This window comes from Pezoporus wallicus, unplaced genomic scaffold (genome assembly GCF_028554395.1).
Source record: "Pezoporus wallicus isolate ANWC-B61680 ecotype Strahan unplaced genomic scaffold, APGP_CSIRO_Pwel_v1 contig_8856, whole genome shotgun sequence".
Lineage (NCBI taxonomy): Eukaryota > Metazoa > Chordata > Aves > Psittaciformes > Psittacidae > Pezoporus > Pezoporus wallicus.
Window position 1 is genome coordinate 46120 of NW_026635662.1, and position 13529 is coordinate 59648.

At 41.1% G+C, this 13529-nt stretch overlaps 1 protein-coding gene across 1 annotated transcript in view; it reads left to right on the top strand.

Moving 5' to 3' along the window:
- The window catches only part of VMP1 (vacuole membrane protein 1), a 64696-nt gene that overhangs the window by 7013 nt on the left and 44154 nt on the right, over nt 1–13529 (top strand). Inside the window, exons 4-6 of the mRNA XM_057397247.1 lie at nt 1646–1778; nt 4144–4234; nt 6130–6240. Coding sequence (XP_057253230.1) covers nt 1646–1778; nt 4144–4234; nt 6130–6240 — 335 coding nt within the window. The remainder of the gene's footprint in view (nt 1–1645; nt 1779–4143; nt 4235–6129; nt 6241–13529) is intronic.

The following is a 13529-nucleotide window of genomic DNA, read 5'->3' on the forward strand; positions in this document are numbered from 1 at the left end:
GTTTTTCCTACTGGTACATCTGAAGTAGGCTTAGGTTAATGTTTAGGATTCATGAAAAATAACCTGAGAGCATTTCACGAAGAGCCTTGTGTCTCTGAATTATCTGTGCTGTGTAGTACAGCACAGAAATTGTCCTCATCTTGGTTTGTTTTCTTTCAGCTTTCAATGTGCCAGTTCCATATTTAATTAAGTTTTGTAACCAAGTGATTTCTCAAGTTGTCTGCAGTCTTACACCATTGTCTTTTATGACCTTTACTAAAAACAAGGTCAGAAAAAACAAGGTTGGAGCGTTTTTATTAGACAAGTAGAGAATGGAAATTCATGAAGCAATGAACACAGCAAAATTTAGAGAGGAACTGTATGTATGGAACAAATCAAAGCCTTAAAGGCTTAAATCATTCTGTAACTGTGAGGGACTGTGGATGTTATCCAGCATCTGCCATTGTAAGATTTCTGTTAGTTCAGCTAAAGAATATAAAATCAAATGGACTATGACGGATGAGGTATGCAATTTCTATGTAAATATTAGCATCTGATAAGGCAGCATGTTTCAATTACTGGAGTAAGACTGAAATACTACATCATGCTGAGGATTCAGATGAGATTAATATTATAAATGCAACAGCTTTTTACAAATTTAAGATTTATGAATATTATTGCATTGCTTTAAATGTATGCAAAACAGGATACGTGTTTTGACTTTGTGTAGCAAATGATGTTTAAAACAAGCTTGGTGTCTGTTTGGATACTTGCACTATTGAGTATTTTTCCATTGTTTCGGAGTTATTTTTCTCTCATTTCAGAATTCATTTTCTTTAAAATTTTAAAAATTATTATCACTCATTAGCCTGATAGCCATTCTCATCCATAAAATAGCTGGGGTTTTTATTAATCTGGACTGTACTGTAAGCATAAAATGGCACATTTTTTGTTAGAACCTTTCTTTTGTACCTGTTCTGGCAGTGTACAGTGACTGGTGTTATAGCAGTGTTGAGGTCTGCATTTATAACCGAAGCTGCTTTTAACTGCAGTTGAAAGCAAGCAAATGAACAGTGTCAGCCCAGTGAAGGACTGTGATGTAAAAGCAGGATTCACTTCCTCTCCGGTGGGCTCCTTTTGGAGAAGCTGAGCAGTGTGGCAAGGCTTGCTATGGCCTGAGGATCCTGACTGGGAGGGCAGATGCTGTTACCCAGTTGCATGCTGACTGAAGTGTGTAAGGATCATGTGTAATTCAATCTAGTTTGATTGGAGGAGTCTGAGCATAGCTTTGGAAGGGAGCCAAATTCAGAAGTTCAAAGTGAGATGTGGTCTCCGTACAGGGAATAGAGTCGCATTTGGCCTGACATATTAGTTGATTTGTAACTGGTAGCGCAGTACCTTGCATAAAGGCTAACAGATAGGCCAGACTTTTTGCACCCTGGGCCAGATAGATTCTTGAATGGTTGCCAGCTGCATGAAGGAGAAAGCCATCAGGTTTCTGATGCACTTGGAGCAAATGCTTTGTGATTAGTAGAAAAGATGATTGGGAGCTCACATTAACTGCCTAACAAAGCAGGGGAAAAAAAAAGTCAGTATAGTTTGGGGGGGGGGGTGGGATCTGAACTGTCAGCCTGTGCTTTACATTTCTGTTGCTTTCCATTTACAGATTCCTCTTTGAGTGAACGGAAGCGAAGGGACCGAGAAGAGAGGTTGAATATTGTACTGTGGAGACAACCGCTTGTTACCTTGCAGTATTTTTTCCTGGAAACTCTAATAAACTTGAAGGAATGGACCATAAAGTAAAGATAATTTCTTTAAGTTCTACTAAGCGTTCTGGGGAAACCCATGCTCTGATTCAGTAGGTCATTCTGACATCTCACTTTCCCTGATGATTCACAACTTTAAAATTCTTCTTTCAGAAAACATATTTATTTATGTACCTTAAAGGTGGCTGCTGGAACATCTCACACTTGCAGCTGTGTACTCAGACCTTCTGCCTCAATTACATAAGTGTAAATACAGTAAGGTGTCAGTAGAGGAAAATTGCAAGCTTACTTTCTGAAGAGTTGAATATTGCAATTTGAAGGAGTCAGTGGTTAGGGATCCTTAAGGCAAGATATATTGTACTTATGACTACAGTGTTAAGTACTGATCTATTAATGTATGTCCTAGTGTTGGTGAATGATCTTCAAATAGGGCAGAGTTCAGGAGTATGTGGAATTTGCAGTGCTGTTTATGATGCTGCAGAGAGGACTTTGCTTCTAAGCTATGTTGTCCATTTCACAGGAAGAAATGATATATTAAAGCACTTTCCTTAAGCATTATTTACACCCTGGATAAAAAGTTTTTGTTTCAGTTAGGAAACATGTGAGTAGCAGTCCTAACATCCCCTGCTAGTGCTGAAATGCATAGCTGTTTGTTAACCTACAAGGACTGAGAGGGTTTAGAGTGTCAAAAGGCAAACAAAAGCCAAGAGTAGCAGCCACCCTAGTGCTTGTGTTGGTTACTGGAATCTCTTGTGTTTGGGATTGAGTTTACAGTCATTTTCCCGGTTGGAAGATAGGATCTAATATCACTGTGGGTGATTCTAGCCATTGGAGCACTCCTTTGCAGCATGAGCTGACATTGGTGGTAATGGGCTATGCTCATTGACCCTTCTGGCCTATGACTGAGGAGCTGACACATAAGATCCATGGAGAGAAACTTTCATTTTCCATTTTGATCTTCTGAAATTATTTGTATGAAAAATACCAGGTTTATGTAGTGCAGTCTTTAACACTCTTTTACACCCTGCCCAACCTAACCCCCAAACCTGCTTGGTTTACTATCATCAGGAGTTGCTCTAAAGAAGTGTTTTATCGGGTCTTGTGTTAGCCGTTTCTGACAACCTTAAAGCATTTATTTAAACCCAGCAGAGATAACATTTGAGGTCTTGTTTTAAGCTATTACCTGGCTTCCTAGACATCAAATTCCGTTACAGATAGCGCTCGCACCCTCTGTTGTGCAGCACATTTACATTGTCTGGCATTAGCATGACAATATCTTTGCAGAAAATAATATTGACTATTATAAGCTGTTGAGACCTCAGATAGACAATGTTCCACTGTAAGTAAATTGTGATTTAAATTATGACAATCACTTAAATCCAATTGTCATACTAATAAAAGCAGCACAAATTATTTTAAAATGAAACGAAAATTACACTGAGTTTTTTCAGCCTGCTTAACAGCAAACATTGTGACTCTTATATTACATGTCTCACTTCTATCTTTTTCTGTCTAAATAGATCAATTACTTTCAGAGTTTGCTATTTCATGTCTGAGATTTGTAAGTGGTCCTTGTGCTTGCTATTTTATATCATTAAATGACAGTATAATAGTGTTTCTCAGAAAACAGTAAATGTATTTGCTAATTTTGTTGTGTGTGGCCACATACCCATCAAGCAGACTGTGTATGTAAAACTTAACAGGCTCAAAGGTATTTGGGTATCAGCTTACACAGGAAAACACTTTTCTTCCCTTACTGTAATAGCTTCCTTATGCTTAATAATTGGCTAAACTGTATTTATTAAATTTTGAGCTGTTAAGAGAGATTAATTTCAATACATCAGGGGAACCAAAATAGTGTAAAGATTTGTTCTTCTTGCTGTCAATGTGGTTCTACCCACCAGTACCCAGTGTGAAATTGGCACTTGTGTTCCACCCACTGCTCATCCCTTGTGCAGGACCAGTGCAATGCCTGCATTGCACTTTGCTTAATCATGGATGTTGTTGGTGGCGCTGTGTTTGGGACTCTCTTGGCTGCAGAAGCTGGATTATTTGTTTTCAGGTTGTGTTCGTTTTCAGGTGGTTATTTTGCTTTTATTAAAAACCAAAACCAAACCCAAACAAGCAAACCCCTCTCCTCCCCCCTCCCCCCAGACAAAACCCTGCAAACTTTGATCTCATTTGACAGCAAAGCAGAGATTTTTTCCTTAAGGACTAAAGGGTCCAGAGATTTTTTTTTTTCTTGGGGACATTTATGCTTTTATTTTCAAGCAAACTTGTCAGCTGTTACTGTCCCTGCTGGCTGCATCCACACAGACCCAGACTGTGGGATAACTTCAGTTGCTTTGAAATGTGTGCTAAATTATGAAAACTCCCTAACTGCCATTTGTTTTTTAAGATTGTGGCATCGGCGAAGTATCTTGGTGGCTTTTTTACTGATGCTCGCAGTGCTCACAGCTACGTATTGCATTGAAGGAACACATCAACAGGTATGAGGATTTCAAGTTACCTTCCTTAGTGACTAATACTTTCTGTCCCTGTGCTAAAGTGGGTGTCCTGGTAATTGAATGGGGTCTCCATGAAATAGTAATGTATCTTTTGAACTCCTACTCACTAAGGATATTTGTTTCTCATGTCATGACTCCTCTCTGTTGTGTGTGGATGAGTTGTGTTTTAGAGATGGGGAATGATGAGCTGTATTGTTTGATCTATTCTGTTATGCCTGTAGGTGTTCCACTTCTCATCTGTTCCCGAATAAGCACACCTCTGATGCTGCAGCCCCCCTTCACATCTGCTGTTAACAAGCTTTTAATAGTGGTGTGAGCTCTTGAGACACAGTGTTAAATTGAGTCATAATAGAACTTTTGGGTTCCAAATAAATGTTTCATCTGCTTCTTTGGAAGGGCCTTCTGACCAGCTAGGATAAGCATAGTTCTAGATATAAAATGGTTTCATGGTTCAAATCTGTTTCTGTGATGCTTCTCATACCCCCATTGTTTTCATATGGTTGTTTAAAAACCTTTTTTTGTGCTTTGGTGTACGTGAAGACTCATGCTTTTGCATCATTTGAAGTGTAAGCCGTTGCTAAAGCATGAGGTGATAGTGTTGTCTGCACCTTTCCTCTCCCCTTTTCTCTTTGAGTTTTCCCTGAGGGCAGACAGCTGTTTTAAACCTTGCAGAGTGTTTCCTTGTGCAGGTGAATCATCTTCTCACTCTGACTCTGAAATCGGCAGGTTCCCAGTCTCAGAGAACTTGCTACATACAAACTGCTCTGGTGTGCTACCGCCTGAGGGACACTTGGGGCTGGAACTTGAATCCTGGCTTCCCAGGATGGGTCTTGCAGTGCAAGGAAATGAGTTGCTTCAGCTCATCACGTTCTTGCTCGCTTAATCCCACGCTTGAGATCTAAGCACTTACACGCAGAGCAAGTTGGTAGATGGTAAATTGGTGTCCTGTTCCTGATGCACAAACGCCATGAAGCAGTTCATTAAAAACTGCCTTGGTTGGTGGCTTTGTCAGCATGAAGGCTGGAGTGTGACACGTTCAACATTTGCCACTAGATGGCTCTTGCAAACTGGTGTTGGGGCGCATGGGCACTGGACTGGCTGCTGGACCTCCTCTGCACCAAGGCATGGCTGAGCAGTGATGCTCAAGGGTTTCTTGAGCCTGTTAGGAACAAACCTAGATAGTATAACATGGCACCTCTTCTTGGGGCTCTGATGCAGAGAAGTTGATGACCTGGCTCATCCCCTTCACATTGCTCTCGTGGCAGTGGGAGGGCGATACTGTCTCCTGTTTCTCCAGTGTACCCAAGTGGACTTTTTATGTCCAGAATTTGCTGTGACTTCCCCATAATCCCTCATTTATGTGTGCAACGCACAACCAACATTTTAATCTTTTCTTAAAAGTAACAAACCTGATTACTCACTGGTCCAAGATAAAGCGTTCAACAGACTGAAAGTGCTGTTAATTCAAGATAAAGCATTCAACAGATTGAGAGTGCAGTTAATTCTAAGAATTCAGTTAATTCTTTATTTAATCTGCTCAGGCAATTCCCTGAGCTGTGTGCTCCCTGCTTGGGCTCTAGTAGATACTGGGGCTTGCTGCTCCTTGCTCACATCTCATATGCCTGAGCTTTTCATTTATCTTCTTGGAAACTTGCTGAATCTAAGGTGTGTGAGCTTTTCCTTTTGAAGTGCTCTCTTTTCTCTACATGGCTGTGCTGTAATTGTAATAAATTGCAAATAGAAGTATCTGGGATTTTGTTTCAACTGTTGTCGTGGTTTAAACTGTAATCTAGATAACTCTGTAGCTTTAACTTTCTCCCCTAGGAGATATCACCGTTCTTGGTTTTTCTTTCTCTTCTGTGACTTCTCTTTTTCAGTATGTGCGATACATGGAGAAGAAGTTCTTCTGGTGTGCCTACTGGGTAGGACTGGGCATTCTGTCCTCTGTTGGACTTGGAACAGGTCTCCACACCTTTCTGCTCTATTTGGTAAGGGTATTTCCATACCGTGTTCTTTCTGAATCAGGTTATTGTTGCATATTTTAAAGTATGTGAATAAAGAATATTCCATGAGTCCTTAATGTTAAGTACTTCTGAAGGAAAAGAAATACTTGGTGCAATGTTCCTGGGCTCTAGCAAATGCTCTTAATATTCTATGCTGTATAACCTTGTTTTGTAGTTTGTATATGATACGTTTGTTGAACTGTTGTTAATCCTCATTTGAAACAATGAGTCAGAATCTGCATGCTCTATCCTCTGATTTCCTGATTTAAATGATACATTTTCTGGCCTGTGTGCAGCTCCAATGTTTCCATTTGAAATTTTACAGCATACTCTTTTTTGTGGCTTGAAATGGTCATTTCTAGCTGAAACAAGCAGCTATGCTAAAGTATTGATTTTGCTTTGAAAATAATAGCAAGAAAAATGGCTACGAAGATAATACCTGTTCTGAAATGTTATATGAGGTTGTTTTTCTCAACTTAGCTAGGAAAGACAGGGAAATGTTTGGGTGTGTTTTGCTTTTGGCCATTGGATTAATTCCTTGTTTATGAAACCACTGTCCTGGATTTAAGAAAAGGATTCATGGCCACAAGATAATTAAAACCAGTTTATGCAACAAATGTCATCTTGTATTTTGAACAATTAAAGATGTTTACTTTCAGAACTGCTTTAATCATTAACAATAACACAGAAAACACTACAAGAAACAAGAAACTCGTGCTTTTCCACACAGCAGGGCAGTGCCTGTTCGATCAAATGGCATCTGCATGGGCTGCATTTGCATTAGCAAGTCATAGCCTTGCTCTTAGTGTAGATTCTTTCCTAAAGACTGCAGAGGCAGAAGGTATAAGAGAAAGGAAGTTATTGCTAAACAGAAATAAGTTTATGCATGCATAGCCTTCTAGGCAAAAATATTGCTGTCAGTCTAAATGATTGGAAATGAACATTCAGTAAAGCTAATGAATACAGTGTCTAAACATTTTTATGTAGCACTGGATGGTTATTAGACAGCAGTGAATTGGCAATACATGGATTTTTCTGACTTGGAGATGATGCTGTTGATAGCTTGGGGACAGTAAGACACCTGTGCTGCACAGAGGGAGAATCAGTCAAAATCATCACTCCTGAAACCAGGTGCTCTGCCTCGCTGCAGACGCAAATCATCATCGAGTGATGCATGAGGTGAGCTTGTCAAACTCAGCTCACTTCGGGTCCTCTGCCAGCCTATGCAGCAGGACAGAGAGAGGGCAGCAAAACTGCTTTTATTTTATACCCTAGGCCACTCCAAGATGATTTTTCTCACATAAAGAGGTCCTCTTAAGACAGCACCACCTCTTTTCTAAAAGAAGGTGGAATTAGTTGACCTTTCTTTTGCTCTGTATTCAACAATCCAGGTGTTTAAATAGTTCTAAATTACTTTACTAGAAATCAAATTAAATTCCATAACACATCATTTACCTTTCCCTGTGGGATATGCAAAGTTAGTGGATATATTTAAGCCTTGATCTGAGTTCACATTAAAATAATGTCTATACAAAATACAGCTTCTCTGTTGGCTTATTGATATAGCTTATGGTGGGTGTATAGGAGGTGAACAGCCTTCCAAAGACTACAGGGAAGTGTATCACCTAGGAAATGAAATTTAGTTTAATATTGTGAGTAAAGGTATCTATTTGGAACATAGGAGGGAAGGTTTTACAAATCTTTGTTAGGAGGCATAAAAACCAGACAAAGTAGATGGCACTGGATAATTAGAAAGTGGTTATAGAATATAGTGTAATAAAGCTGTACGACCAGTATATAATGTGTAGCACTACAGGAGAAATAGTTAGTTTTAAATACCTAAGACATGTTTCTGTTACTCTGAGGGAACTCCATGAAGGCGCTGAGTGTAAGAAGAGAAGCAGGGATTCGTTTTCCTCTTTTCTCCTGTGCAGGATTCAGTGATCTGTGATCGAATTAAGCACAGTCAGCACTTTCTGTGCACTGAAGGCTTGTCTGAACACCCAACAGTTCATAACTTGGGGGAATTTATGTGGCTTTGTAGCCACTAGATGGCACTGGGGCTGTAAAAACAGAGCTGTCCTGTCGGGTGTTGCCATTATAAGGATCTGGACTGATAATGTTGTCAATACAGCCGCATCAGCAATATGTGTGTGTAATAAGCTATCAATGTAGTAATACACTGCTTCGTAGCTCCTCAGTTTGGGCCTATGCCTTGTCTGAACGGGAACATGGAGTATTAACTTAAAGCTGTTGATGCATCTTTTAGTGGTAAATTATTTCAGAATGGTATTCTGGATTTAACCCATCTGGAAACAATGCAATTAGGCTGTCCAGCTTTCAAAAAGAGGAGTTTTAAACTATTTTGCTTTGTTAGTTGTTCAGCAGTTGTCTCTCAAAATCCAACACGTTAACCTGGTAACTTGCTATGTTAACTCTTACATTACTCTGTATCTACTTTTCATGTTCCCTATGCTTTAATCACATTTCTTCTTTATGGTAAAACTTATTCTTCTCTTGATTCAAAGAAATGAAAAGTTACAAACCAGCACATCCTCTTCTGCTTTAGTGCATGGATTTGCTGGCAATAGAGAACAGGCTCAGTAAGTGTTTTCAAAATTGCTTTTAATTAATTGCTCATTTTAAATGTGTATGTACAGTGAGATTGTTGGGAATGCAATTACATGCTTGGAGAACAATGCTCTCGGGCCCACCCATGTGCTGCAGAGCTCTTGCTGAGGCTTGCAGCATTGTCTCTGCCATGAAGGGCCAAGGGGTAGGAATTGATGGCATGTGGGCACCTGCTCAGACAGTGAGCCTCAGTGCTGCAGCTGTGACACAGGTGCACCTCTCCTAAATAGAGCCCTCCAGTTACTGCCTGCGACTGTTTCCACATCAAACTGTTCACAGGCACAGCCTGTTAGCTGGGCAAATCACAGAGGTAGTTATGCAACAGATGCAGTATATGAATGACTCTGGCTGTTTGCTTTCCCTGGCTTTGTTAGCTGTTTTCCCAATGTTGAAAACTGTCATTTGTCTGGATTCTTCTGAGCAGCTCTCACCAGCAGCTCTTTGGAGCAGCGTGAATTCCAAGTGCCAGAAGAGATCCTGGGGTTAGCTGAGAAGGAGAGTGCTTGGAAACAGTTTGCTTGAAGTAGCTTTAAAAGCAGTCCCAGTGCGGAGAGATGTTACTGCCCCTGGTTAATTCTGGTTCACATCTGATTTGGATTTTGCTGGTCACCAGAACACCCCTGTAGGAGGGAAAGGTCAATTTTGTTAGTTTGATAATAGGCTTTTTATTACTGTTTCTTTGATTCGAGAACTCTGTTTTAAAAGGTCTGAACTCTCTCTGCCGTCTTGGTTCCTAGTTTAATGTTGCTTCCTTAGTTGTAGTCAGCACTAAATGCAGAATTTTACATGTCTTTTTGGGAAACAGTTCTCATGCTGCAAATCAGCACTGAGCTAAGGGCTGGCACAGAGCAGGTCTGCAGTGCAGGAATAGGGAAGCCGGCCACTCTTCCAAGAACCCTTTTTATTCTGACACTTTGAAAACAAGGCTGCTGGCTTTTTTTCCCAAAGTCCATGAAAGGCTTTTCACAATTCTTTAGAAACAGCATTTTAAAAATAGTAATCATGATCTAGTTCTGTAGGAAATAAAGCTGTTATGATTAATGACTCTAAACACTGGGTTTAGCAGCACACAGCTTTTTCCTCTTAGTCCTGAGATGTTTTCTCTTGGTGGTGTATTAAAGCATAAATGGCACGAGTCACTCAGTTACCAAAAGAAGATGACTGAGGATAACTCATCAGGAATTTCGTGTGTTTGTGTGTCTTGGAGAGGTCGGTTTGCTGCCACAGAGTGAAATGAACAAGCTGCTGGAGGGCACTGGACCAAGGAACACTAGGTGGAGTGCCGGGTTGGGACCCGCTGCCATTGCCATCTTCATACAATGCTCTGTCTCGTGATCTGGTTTCAGTTCAGCTCTGGTAAATGGATTGCAAAAGATGAGGCTGGGGCAAACAAAATGGGCTTAGAATTAATGAATGCCCATGGCAAAGTCTTGCTCAGGAAGCGGGTGATAAACGCCCCCTCTGCGGCCGGTCTGTTAACATCTGTATTGGAGGGGGATGAATGGAAGCAAGTTCTGCGCAGGTCAAAAGTGCGCCGCGAGCTTTGGCTGTGTGTGTTTTTGTGTCTGAAATGTGGATCTCTGCTTGCTTGCTGACAGAGCCAAGTGGAACAACTGCTGAAAAGGCTTTTGCTGGTGGCCGGGTTGTGGACTAACACAAACAGGAAACGTGAGGTGCAATAGGAATGTTTGGGGCGGAGGGGTGTCACACGAGAGTTCGGATTTCTTCAGAACTGTAATGTGTGTGTTTGTCAGCTCTTACTCTGGGGTGTTCTGTAGCAGTCTGCAAGAGAGCGTAGCAATACTTTTAGGCCATGGAAAAGAATGGAAAACTGCCTTTAAAGAGAAGTGAATTAGAAATAGTGTCCTTACTGACAGAGCTGGCTTTAGGAAACCAGCTTGAGTCTATTTGGGCTTGAGGGTTCGGTGTCTTGCTTTTGTTCTGAATTGGTTCCAGGGTTTGGCTTTGGCACGTTCTGGCTCTCACCACTTTTGTGTGGTGGTTTGCAGCTGAAATGTGTTGTACTTTGGCCCTGTCTGAACCGGGTTAGGTTAGAATCTGAAGGTTTAAAATCCAGACACCTTGTGCAATAGTGACCTCATCAGCTTTAAACAAAAGGATCTCAAAGTAATTAAAAATAAACCCCATAATTTAAAAAAACCCAAACCACAAATCAAAAACCCCTCTTCCTGACAGGACTACTGAAACCTTTTAAAAATAAACCTGAATTCTCTTTCTAATCTAATTCCAGGAGCTGAGCTTGTAAGGAGGCTCCTGCTGAAATTACCAAAGTGCTTCTAAAAAGAAGGAGCTTACACAATGGAGCTTACTCCACTTTCATGAAATATGCAGAAAAGCTTGGAAATCCATGGAACTTATTATCTTGTTTTTCCCCTCCATTTATTGATTCATGACTTTAATACAGGAGTGTTTTCATAGTGATTGTCAGCTTCAGGAGCAGTTTTGCTCTTTCCACGTGGATGGTTCAAAACTAGCATGAGTAACCCAGAACACTATGGGTTCTGTGTGTAAAGGAAAAAGAGAAACAAAAGCTGAGCTGCCCCGGCCAGGTGGGAGGGTGCAGCAGTGCTCCCTTTCCCAGCCCTGAATTATTTTTGCTAAGTGAAGTGTTCCTTTCCAGTCTCTGCTGTTCTTTGATTCACTTGTCAAATTCTAGTAATCTGAGCACAGAGATTGCTATTGGCCTGTTAAGGAGGCTGAAAGAAAAACACACAGTGCGTGCAGAAGACAGAAATCAATTCTGAAATAAGTTGAAGTGGATCCTCTTTGTACGAGGGTTGTGACTCTTCCTCTCTCATTTGTTTCCTTCATGCCTTTAAACCTACTTCCTCCAGCTGTCCTGAGCTTTCTACAATGAACTGAAACATCCTGGAATACTTGAATCAACATAGAACTTCAAAATAATAATCACTTTTGCTAACCGTCTCTTGAAGGGAACACCTGCTCATGGGCTCTGTTCTGCTTAAGCATTAATGTTAATAATACAGTGATGAAGGGGCCAGTGAATTGAACTGTTGCCAGGTTAGTTGTGTAACCTGAGTGTTTCTGAAATCTTCTGGGGGTTTGCATGCATTTAAAAAATCTGAGATTAAAAATGGTATTTTCAAGGAGAAAAATACTCATTTGGTGTCTTAGTCCCTCTGCATGCACCCGTTGTGCTTCTGTGTGTTGGATACCCATACCTGTGTGGAATAAACCCAACGCCTCTACTACGTTTAGATCATGCTGTGGAAGAGCAATCCCTTCAGCTGCTGCAGCTCAGGCTGGGAGGTTGGGGACTTTGGGCTAAGTCCTCAGTCTGGTGTGTTAACGTGAGTTGAAACCGATGGTGCTGTAAGTTCGGCTGAGTGCAAGCCTGGCAACTGCCAAGCAGACACTGCCAGTCCCAGGTGGTAACCTCTGGCTGAGGGGCTGGAACAGCTGGAAGCAGTAACCTCCTGTATTGCCCCACTGTGAATTGCTGGACCTCACGAGTCAGCCCAACGTGGTGTGGCTGCGAGTTCCATGTATGGCTTCCAGTGCTGCTGGAAGTGGCGTACGTCAGAGTCTGGGTGGTTTATCTGAAGCTGGAACTGTGGTAAGAAGCTGCGAATTTGAAGCACCTCCATCTGTGCAGTCTTAGCTACCTTACTTTGACTTGCCAGAACCCCACAAAATATCAATGTCATATTAATATTTAAGCTGTATTGAGCATCTTGGCCAGGTGTAGTGATTAAACTTGTACTGAGCTGAGGAGTTAGGTGATCAGTACACCTTCTTCTCCCTTTTGAAGGTTGTTGTACTTTACCTTTTAGATTCTGACACCTTGTTTTCATTATCTGCTCTTGACTTCCTTTTCCCTGGTTCTGCATCTCATAACTCTGCTGGGAGGTCACATTGTACTATCTCCTCATGTGTTCCCTGGGAGTTTCTGCTCTCTTTTTTTAATGCACAGCCTGAACTTTACACTTTTCATGTCACTGCTTCCTTGAATAGGTTGGAAATAATGATAGCAAGACAATCTCCAATTAGAGCCATTAAGGCAAATCATCCCTGCTAATGTCAATTTGAATAGATGCTGTGATTTATTCTTCAGAAATAATGAGTGGATAGCTAGGAAAGGGCAAGGAGAGAATGCTGACAGATTATGTTTGTCTTCTGTCAGCACCGGAGTATAAAGTTGTATGCTTCCAATTTTGCCTTTTCCTGACATCAGTCTATTTGCTCCTACAGAATGTAGTGTGGGTACAGGCTTACAAAATATCTGCTTTTTGTGTTATTCCTCAAAGCAGCAACGTGGCACTGTTGTACATGCAATGGTACCACGTGCCTGCTCTCTCAGTGGTTTTTGTTCAGTCATATTCCGAGCTTTTGGCTCATCGTTTGGAATTTCCATCAGCTTTGTGATGTGGGGCAAGGCTTGACTGAAGTGGGAATAGAAACTTGCTAACAGACACATGATTGTAAAATTAATACATCTCTTGAAATGCCGTGACAATGTGCTAAAACTAGCCCTGACCACTTGATGGATGTTTGTGTCACTTGAGGATGCCCTAGGTACAGGATCCTTCTTCATTCTGAGCCCCGTTGTATAGCCAGCACTGCATACCAGACATTGTATAAAATCACGAGACACTTTAATC